Source organism: Euprymna scolopes, chromosome 12, assembly GCF_053919585.1.
Source record: "Euprymna scolopes isolate OS-2025 chromosome 12, ASM5391958v1, whole genome shotgun sequence".
In the NCBI taxonomy this organism is placed as follows: Eukaryota; Metazoa; Mollusca; class Cephalopoda; order Sepiida; family Sepiolidae; genus Euprymna; species Euprymna scolopes.
The window spans coordinates 150,148,422-150,161,977 of record NC_136493.1 but is presented as its reverse complement, the minus strand read 5'-3'; the positions used below and the strand labels follow the sequence as shown (position 1 = coordinate 150,161,977).

At 31.9% G+C, this 13,556-nt stretch overlaps 1 protein-coding gene and 1 pseudogene across 8 annotated transcripts in view; one reads left to right on the top strand and one right to left on the bottom strand.

Annotated features, from left to right (window-relative positions):
* LOC145291542 (uncharacterized) overlaps positions 1-13,556 on the top strand; it is a 459,128-nt gene that overhangs the window by 346,936 nt on the left and 98,636 nt on the right. For all 8 annotated transcript variants that reach the window (XM_080137554.1, XM_080137553.1, XM_080137547.1 and 5 more), the window contains 3 exons: positions 1,032-1,095; positions 6,563-6,724; positions 10,932-11,041. In XM_080137554.1, coding sequence (XP_079993680.1) covers positions 1,032-1,095; positions 6,563-6,724; positions 10,932-11,041 — 336 coding nt within the window. The remainder of the gene's footprint in view (positions 1-1,031; positions 1,096-6,562; positions 6,725-10,931; positions 11,042-13,556) is intronic.
* On the bottom strand, positions 9,128-9,244 carry LOC145291651 (5S ribosomal RNA; annotated as a pseudogene).

Below are 13,556 nucleotides of genomic sequence, written 5' to 3'. Positions count from 1 at the left end.
GATGACAGGTGAATTCATATTTGGTTTTGATTCTAGCTGATGGTACTACTTTTAGTTTTAATAACACTACTATATATTAGGTTCAATATTGATTACTTCATTCTTTATATTTTTTCAAGATAAAAAAATTTAAAAGACAAACAAATTTGTATCCAAACTACCAAAATGTTAATATTTATGAATAAATGAGAAATATTTTGTTTTGTGTTTACAGCAAAGTTTCTGAATGAAATGTTTATTTGAAATATTTTTATATTTCATGTAATGCAATAGCGAACTTAGTAAAGCCAACTCGTATAGAATTAAGTTTAGTTTCAGTATAAATACTTTAATTTCTCTTTTTAAATGCAGTTTTTAAAGTTTCCTTAAATCATGAGAGTCTGATTTTATTGGTATGTCATAATTCTTAATGAAATTGTGGTTTGAAAAAATTAAAAAGAAAAGAACCACTAGCCTTTCTTTCTTGGATAAGGTGGCAAAAAGAATTAAAAAATTTAATAGGTCCTGCATTGTCTTCCAAACTCCAGTTCCTGTCACATCACTAAAGTATAACATCCCTGTAATTGTTTTACAAGTACTTCCACAAAATGTGCTTCAATGAACCTACTGCATTTTTACTTCCTTAATGAAAACCTAACCAATTAGCAGCGAAATCTTACCTCTTCACTATAAAAGTTTTGTACACGTTGGAAAATGTGAACTCAAGAATATATTCAGCTATTGTAGTGATTGAATGATACTTTGGTCTGGTTATCATTTCAAGTAACATCAGAGTAATGACGGGAAATTTTCAATTTTCAAATTTGATTTCTTTAAATAACAGTAGAAGTAACTCCTAATGTGATTTAAAGAAATTAAATTAAAAATTTCCAATAAATATTTTGTATGTTGTTCCAAAATCGCACTACCCTACTGAGAAAAGGAGGGGAGAGTTCAGAGGGTGACGTACAAATTTATTCTATTTTATTTTTTTATTTATTTTGCTTTATTTATTTATTTTATTTCTTTCTTTTTTCTTTTTTTTTTTGCAGACTTAAATTTGGCGTTCCCCTTTCAGCTGCTTTTAAACATGGCTTCCTACCACACCCTTTTGTGGTAAGTTTAAAACTATTTTTTATTTGAGCAATCAATGAGTCCTAGGGGGAAGGAAGTAAAAATTTAATAAAGAATAACTATGATCTTAAAAATAAAACTATGAATGCTTTAAATATTCATATGAATTAGAAATCTATGATATAAAGAGCAGTTTCTGTGTATGTATGTCCAACTAAAACTCCAAACTGACAAAACAGCGACAATGTTGGTATATTCTTGATCACTGCTGCTCTTAAAATAATATTTAAAATTAAAAACATTGTTTATTCTTTGAGGGTCAACTGAGTCAGGTTTTGTCGGGGGTGGAGGGCAGCCATTTTATGTACTAGAGAAGTAATTGATTTTTTTATCCTAGAATTTTTCTTTTATCCTTACTCATTCCTCAAGGAATTTATGTAAAAGAAAATTATCTGTGTATGTCAAGAGAGAGGAATAGGATGGATGGAAGAAAGGGAAAGAAAGAAAGAGGAGTAAAGAGATAGTGAGAAAGAAAGGAATAAAGAAGTTTTAGTAGAAATATGTTACATTTTTGCTCTCTGCAATGTCGGATCACCTTACTCGTTAAAAAATATTAAAAAATCGTTAAACTACTCGTTAAAAAATATAAAAAAATTACAATTGTAAATCTTAATAGACCTTTTTTGCACAATCTATAACATCTAACTAAATTGTCTGACGAAATATAGTCTGTCTGTGGGAATTCATATTCAAATGTAAATTTGTAAATTAATTTTAAAACAAATATGTCACATTTTTAAACAATTTTATTTAATTAATTTGTAAATTAATTTTAAAATAAATATGTCACATTTTTAAACAATTTTATTCAATTAATTTGTAAATTAATTTTAAACAAAATATGTCACATTTTGAAATAATTTTATTCAATTAATTTGTAAATTAATTTTAAGACAAACTGAACTTAGGTGTAATTGCGCCAACTAGCTAAAAGTGCTCTTTTGGCAACCACACATATAAAGATCACTTTTTTTTTATTTGGCGCAATTACCCCAAAGTATGGAATATGTCACAATTTTAAACAGTTTCAGTCAATTAGTTTGTAAATTAATTTTAAAACAAATATGTTATAATTTGGAACAATTTTATTCAATTAATTATCAATAACAGGCAACTGGGGATTGCCTGTGAATTTATTATTCCCTTGACACTTCCTCCTTTGGAGGAAGCTGGTCCAACCAGAATTGGGTGAATACCATACAACAAACAACAAATAATTAATTAGCAAAAATATTCAGCCAAGAGGGACATATTTTTGCTAGTATATATATGGCAAACATATATACAGGGTGCATTAAATAAGTTTCCAGCCTTTTTTGTTATTGCTATACATCTTATGAGATGACTGACCAGTTTTTATCATTTTCGGGTCAAATGAACAGCTACAGCAGGAATTGAAATACACTCTCCTAAAGCCTGATTGTCACAGCTGGCTAATTTCAAAAATGCCATCTAGACATGAGGACACGTTAGAAGAACGATATGAAATAAAATTCTGTTTTAAACTTGGAAAAAATGCAAGAAAAATGTATAGAACGTTTCAGACTGCTTTTGGGCCATCTTGCATGAATTAAGCATCAGTTTTTGAGTGGCATAAGAGATTCAAGGAAGGCAGCGAATCTGTGAAGAATGATGAGATGCGTGGGAGGAGTAAGAAAGTTAGAACACCAGAGTTGATTGGCCAAATACAGAATTTGATGGATAAGACCATCGTGTGTCCATAGAGACAATAAGTGCACAGTTTGATGTCAGTGTGGGAACTGTACACACAATTATTTGTAAGGAACTGAAAATGCGGAAGATTTGCATGAATGCACCAGTCTACAACTCCATCCTTATCACAGACTGTGTGACCAAGATGAACATCAAAACAGTTCCTCACCCTCCCTATAGTCCAGACCTTGCTCCCTGTGACTTTTGGTTATTCCCTAAGCTCAAGAAAAACCTTAGAGGCTGTCATCATAAGGCAATTGAGGAGATGAAAGAGGCTGTAATATGAGTCATTGACATGTTCACGCAAGAAGAACTCCATGAGGCCCTCCAGAAGTTGTTGGAATGGTACAAGTGCATTACAGCCGGAGGAGATTACTTTGAAGGGGACTAGAGTTTTATGTGTGTGCTATGAATAAAAGTGTCCATATAAAAAAATAGTCTGGAAACTTATTGGAGATACCTTGTATATTATACTAGCTCTACACCAAAATAGGAGATAATGCCTGAGTGGATGATCTCGTAGCAATAGAACAGATACTACACTACTCGCCCCTACTTGATAGAATACAAAATTAACTTCAAAATCTAGTGGGGGATGATCTGTATTCTTACCTACAACCTCTCTCCAACAGAAGAGATGTTGCTGGTCTTTCTCCATCATTATTTCCATGGAAAGTGTTCGACTGACCTCTAGTTTGGTTCTTCCTTGTAAAATATTCATAGAAAGAACTCGGCTTATTGCCACAACTACAAATAATTTTTCTTTCTTCCTCTGTGAATAGAATTTTCAGATGAACAGACTTTCTTTCTAAGAACTTCTTACCTGTGACACTTTTTTTTTTTTTTTAACACGTTCACACCTAACAAGGCATATCGCTAGGGGCTACTATTTAGGACCATACCTAGGAAAAATTAACAAGATGTTGGTTTATGTTACATTTAAACTTCTGCATATAAGTACAGTCAGGGAAGCAGGTAGCAGGAAGGGAATTTCAAAGTCAAGCTGTTCGAAGGAAGAAACTATTAGAATAGAAAGTTTTCTGGGATTTAGAGACAACAACTGTGAAGGAGGGTGATTTTGTTGCCAAGCGGGTTTGTTAGGGATATGTACATTGAGGAGACACAAGTGCAAAGAGAGAGGGGCTAGTGGTAGATGCAACAGCCCAGATGTGGCAACAATACTCTATGCATGGGTGAATAGTGGCTTTGTAGAGGTATAGGATACTCTCATGTGAGAGTAGTTTTCTAGCACGATAGAGGGAACCCACCTTCTTTCTAGCTACATTCGCAATGATCTCAATGTACGAAGTGCCTTCAGTATGTTTCCAAACATTTTTCGTATGGGAACTTTTATTGATATTAAGCACATGAAACTCTAGTCCCCTTTGAAGTAATCTCCTCTGACTGCAGTGCACTTATTTATCAGAGAACATTCCATTAAAATACTTGTAAAACAGTCACAGAGATGTAGCATTGTGGCGATGGAACAGGGGTTGGAGCTTAGTTGACAAAGTGGGACCTATTAGATTGAAAACTCTTTTTTGGACCCTATCCTATCACAAGATGTTTCCCTTCAATGGATACATGTCAGAAACTGTTCTCATTAGTAATTTTTTTTTATTCATTAGTTTTAATTCTCTCATAATTGCAACTGACAATGCATCTAATTAACCCTTGTCCTTGAGTACCTTTTGGCCGTCATAAAGATGACTCATTCGTTTAAAAAAACAAACAAAAACACATTTGTTTCAGAAATTTCCAGTTTGACTCTTTTCTAAACACATTCACAAAAGAACAATTCAAAGCAAAAAACAAAAGTTTCACTGCATATTACTGAAAATCACCATTTGAATAAATAATCCATTTGTTTAATAACAAAAACACCTTGTCCTATTTTATTAACAACTAGTTTTAACTACCTGGTGTTGCTCGGGAGGGCTTCTGTTTTCTTTTTTTTTTTTCTTTTTTTTTTTCTTTTTTTTTTTTTTTTTTTTGGCGTCACCAGCAGTTTGAATTTTCTTTTTAAACTCTTAAATTTAAAAATAACTAAAAAAATATACATCCCAGGTTAAAATTAATCCCAGAATAGTTTTGCATATTTTTTTGATTCATCCAACTACTGTTCTCGTTTTGAGTGTGATTTTTACGACGTTTCGGTTGATGTAACATCTGACCCATAGCGTAGTGGTTAAAGTACTTGGAAAAATCAATTGTAAAAATGTTATTCTCCTGAAGGTGGAAGGTTCAATTCTCAACGTGAGCAACTGAAAAATACAATTGGGAGTTACTTAGGACCTCTATCAAGTCATGGCTGACAGAACAAGAGCATGCTACCTCCGTGAAGTAAATAAAGGGTTCTGTTCAAAATTCTGTCCAAATTCCTGAGTTCGGCAGAAACATTCCCAAGTTCAACAAGATACACCCATAGAAGTTCAGAGGTTACATCAACTGAAACGTTGTGAAAATCACACTCAAGATGAGAACAGTAGTCCAGTGAATCCAAATAATACGAATAACCAATCCTCATCTCAAAAATTCAGAAATGTCAAAATAATTTTGCACCCCATTTATATTTCAATATAATGATAATATTATTATGTTTTAATAATTATTTATATTTCAATATAATGATAATATTATTATGTTTTAATAATTATTTATATTTCAATATAATGATAATATTATTATGTTTTAATAATTATTTATATTTCAATATAATGATAATATTATTATGTTTTAATAATTATTTATATTCCAATATAATGATAATATTATTATGTTTTAATAATTATTTATATTTCAATATAATGATAATATTATTATGTTTTAATAATTATTTATATTCCAATATAATGATAATATTATTATGTTTTAATAATTATTTATATTCCAATATAATGATAATATTATTATGTTTTAATAATTATTTATATTCCAATATAATGATAATATTATTATGTTTTAATAATTATTTATATTTCAATATAATGATAATATTATTATGTTTTAATAATTATTTATATTCCAATATAATGATAATATTATTATGTTTTAATAATTATTTATATTCCAATATAATGATAATATTATTATGTTTTAATAATTATTTATATTTCAATATAATGATAATATTATTATGTTTTAGAATTTTTTCAACAAGGTTTGATAATGAGTTTTATTTGGGTTGTTATTCTCATCTTGGATGTTATTCTAACGTTTCAACCAATATAACTTCCAACCTCTCTCAGGTGTGTCTTGTAGAACTCTGAAATCACATTACACATCCACCATATTTTTTTTCATATCATTTCTGTTGATGCAACACATATCGTCAACCTTCACTGGCCATTTCTTTTTATCAGTTCCATCTAACGTGAACAAACTAATACTCTGCACACATGCCCGATAGACTCTTACCCTGATCAACATCAAAAATGGCAGAAGTTCCATAAAACTCCTTTCACTCCTAACCTTTGCAATCATACCAGTACCAGCTCCTACCTGTGCTCCAATCGTATTACTAAAGTAACAAAAGTAAATATGCTTTCTCCACATCTGAATTCTAATCCATCTCTATTGTCTGATTTTCTTCTTTTTTCCAATCTTTCATATATATATATATATATATATATATATATATATATATATATATATATATATGAGAAAGAGAGAGTATTTTCTGTGGAATTTTAAAGGGTTTTAGTGATTTTTATTTTTTATTCTTTATATATTTCAGGAGCTTCTTGTCTACATAGCAAAAGAAGGGGTCACAACAACCGATTTATTTCGAAGGCCAGGCAACCCAAATGATACACGGCGTATTGTTAAACGTCTACAAGAAGGCAAACCTGTGATATTTGCCAATTACAACTTTTATACATTGGCATCTGTAGTTAAGGTAAAAAGATGGTGATTGAATTTCTGACTAAAGCGCCAATACCATTTTGTCTGCTTTATGATATTTTGTCTAATTGGATTTTGTATATATTAATGGCCTGGAAAAGCCACAGGAGAGAACCGAAGCAGCAAAACTGAAGCTGGCCTGCCAGGACACTATATATACAAATATAGACAAATTTGGGCATATTTTATTGGTTTGAATATATAGGTTCTTTTTTTACCAATTGTCGTAAAAGTATAACCATAGAATAGTATTATAATCTTCAAAAAGCCTGCAAATTTTCATATAGTTTTGTCTCATAGAACCTAGCCTTGATGTAGGGGAGAGTAAAACTTGCTGCTATAGTTTCAAATGTTCTGAAATAACAGCAAGGGGAGACTTGATTCCAAATATTTCTCATGTTACATCTCCCCTCTTCGGTTTTCATACATAAAGTAAATTTCAGTGTATAAGGATTATTTGATACTGGAGATAATAATCGTAATCGTACCCTATTTTCAAAAGAAGAGAGATATAGCAATATGATATTTGGAATCAAGTCTCCCTTTGTTGTTATTTCAGATTATTTGAAACCATAGCAGCAAGTTTTAGTCACCCTCCATCAAGGCCAGAGGTTTTGGGGGAAATATATATATATGTGTACACACACACACACACACACACACACACACACACACACGAGGGGGCATTCCAAAAATAATGCCTCTTATTTTTTATTCCACCCGAATGAATCAGAGGAGATAGCAAATTACATTGTTATAATGATTGAACTTATACATTCATAACCTGAACGTTTCATCTCTCTGTTACAGATATTGACGGTGTAAGACTCTAAAAAGTAACTCCTGCCATGGGTGTACGTCAGAATCGGATGCGTCATTGTAAAATGCATTGAGCATGGTGGTGACTATGTAGAAAAATAAGTTCTGGAGCTGAAAAGTCTTTGTAGTTCTTCAACTTTTTGAAGTTAAGAAAAAACTAGGTTTTACCTTTGGAATGACCCTCGTATGACAAAGTGTGTTCTGCACGACCATGCACAACCATCGTTCATTGCTGGTGACTATGTAGAAAAATACTTTCTGAAAAACAAAAGGTCACTTGTTTTAATGGTACTCCTCCTGTCTTTGTAACTTTGTTTCATTACTAATGATTACTATATTGACCAATTTCTACTGTACACTCTTTAACCCTTATCCTTGAGTGGCCTCTGGGCCTTGATAATGTGGTGTTGCCTTTGTAAAAAAAAAAAAAAAAAAAAAAACTCTTCAATTTTTTTTTCATTAAAAAAATGTACAAGGATTTACTTTTAGAATAACCCTCATATATTTTTATATATTGGTCTATAATCAGATTGTGTGCGTGTGTAAATTTATGGGCGAGAACCTCAGCAGAGTGCTCAACTATTAATAAAATAAAAAATAAGAGCATAATGTTTATATACGTATTACGGAAGATCAGGACAACATTGATACCATCAGTTTCAAATTTAATGAAATGGAACCTATAGCTGGTCTCCTATGCTGAACTCTCTTCAGCCTCTGTTTATGTCTGTGTCCTGGAAAATGGTGGCTAAAAAATCACAATGCACAAGCGCCCATTTTCTGAGGAGACAGATGTAAGCAGAGACTAATGAGAGTCTGGCATAAGAGACCAATTATAGGTTCCTTTTGTTTAGATTTGAAACCGATGGTATCGATGTTATTATGATCTTCTCTAATACCTATGTGTGTGTGTGTAGGTAGCAAATTGTTTTTGATACAAGATTAAAGGCAACAGAATTTTCTTAATGTTTCAATGGTGGATTTTGTGTCGTGCTGGCTTTCTTTGCCTGTTTTCCTATCTAACTTATGGGCACCTGTCTTACCATCATTTATTTAAAGCAATATTTTATATTCTATGCTCACAGTATCATTAGACTGAGCTAGTGATTTGAAGGGATCGATAAAAATTTTAGGATACTTTTTGTCCATCGCTCCTGAATACAGTCCCTCCACTGTAAAGATTAACAAATGCCACGGAGCTTTTTTCTCAAACCATTTGCCTTTGGAGTTCCTTTTCTGTTTTTTGTTTCCCCGACTTTATCAACATGCAGAAATTTAAAAGTAATGTGAACAACCATCTCACTACACAACTCATCACTTAGAATGCCCCTATAAATCTGATCTCTAATTCACACTAGCCCCTAACTTTTCTCTCTGTGGAAATGTGCCTTGTTTGCAATGCAGGCTCCTTCAGTCTTTAACAGACTATGGATACCCACAAAGGGTTGCTTTAGCATGGAATTTTTGTGGCAGGAGGTGTGCAATCTCCAACCACACCTCTCCTGAGACGACATTGTTAAATACCAGTGGCAGATAAAGTACAGGACGACTGGAAACAAATGCCGAGATAAGCGGAGAGCACATACAGCACCTAGAATTCCCAAATGGTCACCCATCTGGTATTAACCAGGCTCAACGTTACTTAACTTTGGTGATCTGACAAGAACCGGTGTGTCAACACGATTATGCCGTATGTTTTCGATGAATATAAGTCATAAAAAAATAAGAAATAAGAGGAAAGTAAATGATTACAAAATATATTTGCATCATTCACACAATTTTATTAATACATAAATATAGTGCAAAAATGATACCCTGATGAAAAAAAATTCCCTATCAACTATATACCTGATTATACCTCTCCCCCCCCCCACTTCTGCCTGACCCTGAGTATGTTTTTCTTCAATGATGCGGAGACTAATTAATTCATTACTTAAACATTATTTTTTATAGGGTTTCTACTCAGCTTAACCCAGGATTCTTAGATTAAATTTTTAGATTTAAAAAAAAGAGATGAGAAATAGAAAGCTCAAAATGTAAGATATTGATATTTTTATCCATAAATAATTGATATTTTTACCCTTAAATAATTGATATTTTTATCCTTAAATAATTGATATTTTTACCCTTAAATAATTGATATTTTTATCCTTAAATAATTGATATCTTTATCCTTAAATAATTGATATTTCTATCCTTAAATAATTGATATTTTTACCCTTAAATAATTGATATTTCTATCCTTAAATAATTGATATTTTTATCCATAAATAATTGATATTTTTACCCTTAAATAATTGATATTTTTATCCTTAAATAATTGATATTTCTATCCTTAAATAATTGATATTTTTACCCTTAAATAATTGATATTTTTATCCTTAAATAATTGATATTTTTACCCTTAAATAATTGATATTTCTATCCTTAAATAATTGATATTTTTACCCTTAAATAATTGATATTTTTACCCTTAAATAATTGATATTTTTACCCTTAAATAATTGATATTTTTATCCTTAAATAATTGATATTTTTATCCTTAAATAATTGATATTTCTATCCTTAAATAATTGATATTTTTACCCTTAAATAATTGATATTTTTACCTTTAAGTTAAAACATGGATTATTTCCCTTAGATTTTAAGCCTTTTACATCATTATTTTAAATTGTTTTTATCATAATAATTTATTTGCCAGAGTAATTATTTTTGGAAAAAAAACTGAAGCAAATTAGATTTTTTTAGTGTAAAGAACATCCACTGCAAGGATGAAAAGGAAGAAATCACTAGCCAGAATCAAATATCGATTTATCAGATGCATTACTATTTATCTGAAAAGTTAACTTTATACTATTAAATATATTAGCAGGAAAACCCAGAGTTGCTTGGGATTTAATAAAAGCTACTGTAGTTTTTCACTATACTTGTAGTATGAAACATTGAATATATGAACAATTTTCATTTTTCTATTTTCATTTTCTGACGAGTGCATCCAGATTCCTCTTCACAAGAATATGATTGGCTGTTAAGTCATATAAACTCGCAGGTAGACCAGTTTTGGTAGATGGGAGGTTGAAAGTTACACTGAAAGCCTTACGCCAAGGAATACCAACTCTAACCAAGACCACTCATTCAGTAAGACGACTAACTAGATTAATAATCAAATACAGTAGCAAAGTCCACTCAGTTACTTTGAACGAATATATTTCTTTCACAGGACATATCATTTTTCTTACCTAACTTATTATGGTAGATATCTTTAAATTTTTCATTGCATGATGACAAGTTTTTTCAGACTGTTATCACTATTACCGTCGTTTTTGTTATTGTTGTTTTTGTTATTATTGTTTTTGTTATGAAGTATTTTTCTTTTGTTTCAGAAATTTATATTGAAATTACCTGGTGGAATTTTTACACCTGCAGGAGAGGAATATTTACTTGAGGTTCTTACTATGACTCACCATTTTGAACAATGCCAGCGGGTCAATGAGTATGTTCATATTTATTACTGAATTTTTATGTTTTATTTTCTTCATTTTATTTGCTTAATTTATTTCTCTGATTTCCTTAATCTTTCTTGTGGCATATCAACCTTTTTTTATGCATCTTTTCATATTGTGATTTCTTGTGATATCAAAGCAAATATGACCAACCTAAAGCCTGCAGGCCAAATCTGGCCTGCAAAGGCTTTTCCTGTTGCTTGCAAAGATCTTTAATAGTGATGATGTTTTTAGGAAAGTTTAAATATAAAAAAATTCGAAAAGGATTATCCTATGGAATTTTTTATTTTTACTTTCTCATATACCGCAGAAACTTTTTTGAACTGACTACCTATCCAGCTGTGGACAGGTTTCCGTAACTTGTAAGGGTTTGCGTTTCGGCCACTATTCTTGACCATTTAGTTCAGGCCATAGTACCCCTTTCATAAAGTTGCCAAGTTCTCCTTAATAGTTGCATTTCAGATCTTGCGTGGGTGATAAATGCCAGACAGATCATTAACTTCCATGATTCAGGACCTATTTAACCACCCACTATTACGATCAACAAAACTAAACCAGCAGAGATGTTTCTCACATAGTTCTACATCAAACTAAAGAGATCTCTATATTACGTATTGATTGGACGATTGTTCTCATCTTGAGTGTTATTCGTGCAATGTTTCGGTTGGATTAGCCTTCGACCATTCTCAGGCATGTTGGTTGTTGTTTGGAAAAGAAATAAACGTGAGAACGGTCAAAGGCTAATGTTCCACAAAGAATGGAGTTGCTGTTATTCTCTACTTTCATATCGCACATCCAATGAAGCATGGGACTGCAACGTTGCATTGCAGATGCAGCAGGAAACACCACAACTCGCTTATGTAAGGATATGCTCTTATTGGTCAGGAGTGGAAAAATTTTCCAAAATCTACCCCAGACAATTCTGCAATAATGGATTATGCGTGCTTTGCAGGTGCATTCTGGAGATTATAATGAAACTAAAAATTATAATCAAACTAATAAATTATAATCAAATTAATAATTTATAATCAAACTAATAAATTATAATCAAATTAATAATTTATAATCAAACTAATAATTTATAATAAAACTAACAAATTATGCTATTTATTAAATTAGTTTTACAATTGGCTTTTGAATCTGTTTTTTATACAGTGTGGAATGATAAAATTGTCACCCTAGTAAAGACGACATGATTCCATTTCCATTTGATGAAAACCGGTTTTCTTTTCTTTTTCTTTTTTTTGCTGACCATCAACTACAGTGGGGGTCAAAAGAGTTTGCAGACCTATTTTTTCTCAATTTCTTTATTAATTTTGCTTTATTTTTCATTTTGGACTCTTCCATCATTTGCTGGTTGCCATTCTGGTTCGTTCCATTACTACATTTTACGATAAAAGCTAGAATTTAATAATAGTTCGACATTTTCCACTTTTCAGGTGAGCCAAAAGTTTATGCAGGTAATCTTAATTTATTGATAATGGCTAAAGAAAAGATTTTGACAGATAGGGAGAAGGGTGAAATTGTTACATTTCTTGTTGCAAAGAAGTCTACATTGGAAATTTCGAAAATTTTGAAACAAGATCATCGAACTGTGAAACGTTTTGTCATTGACGGCAAAGATGGAAAAACAAAAAGCATAAAAGTGGCAGAACAAAGGTGACTTCACTACGAGATATTAGAAAAATCAAGAGGAGTTTGCTAGCAAACCCACACAGCACAAGCAAAGCTATTTTCGACCATGCAGGAGTGTCTGGCATCTCTAAAAGGACCCGAAATCGGATTTTGAAACAGATAGCCAACCAGAGAACACAGACAAAATGTCCTCCTTTGAGTAATATAAACTATCAGAAGCGACTAGCATGGGCCACTAAATTTTTTAAAAGCAATTTTCAAAATGTTCTCTGGACTGACGAGGCTAGAGCAACCCTCGACGGCCCCAACGGTTGGGCCAAGGGATGGCTTCTTAAAGGCAATAGCGCATGCTTGCGATTCAGACGTCAACAGGGAGGAGGAGGACTGATGATTTGGGCTGGTATTATTGGAAGTGAGATTGTTGGTCCTTTTCTTGTCTCTGACTGTCAAAATGAATTCTGTGAACTACTGCAAGTTTTTGGAAGCAAATTTATTGCCCTGGTTGAATTCACAAAATGATGCTCTCAACCAGAATCTAATTATCCAACAAGACAATGCCCCAAGCCATGCTTATTGGTTCACAAAAGCTTGGCTTTCAGACAAGGGGATCTCTGGTGAACGTCTGATGGACTGGCCACCTCAGAGCCCAGATTTGAATCCAATAGAGAACCTCTGGTTGATTCTGAAGAGGAAGGTTTAGGAAAACGGGCATCAATTCCATAGTAAAAAAGACATTTGGGAGAGAATCAAAAAGGTATCTTCTGAAATCACACCTCAGCAAGTGCATACATTAACATCCTCTGTTGATAGGAGGCTGATTGATTTGATTAAAAATGGAGGAAATCGAATAAAGGGTTAAATAGTTTCATA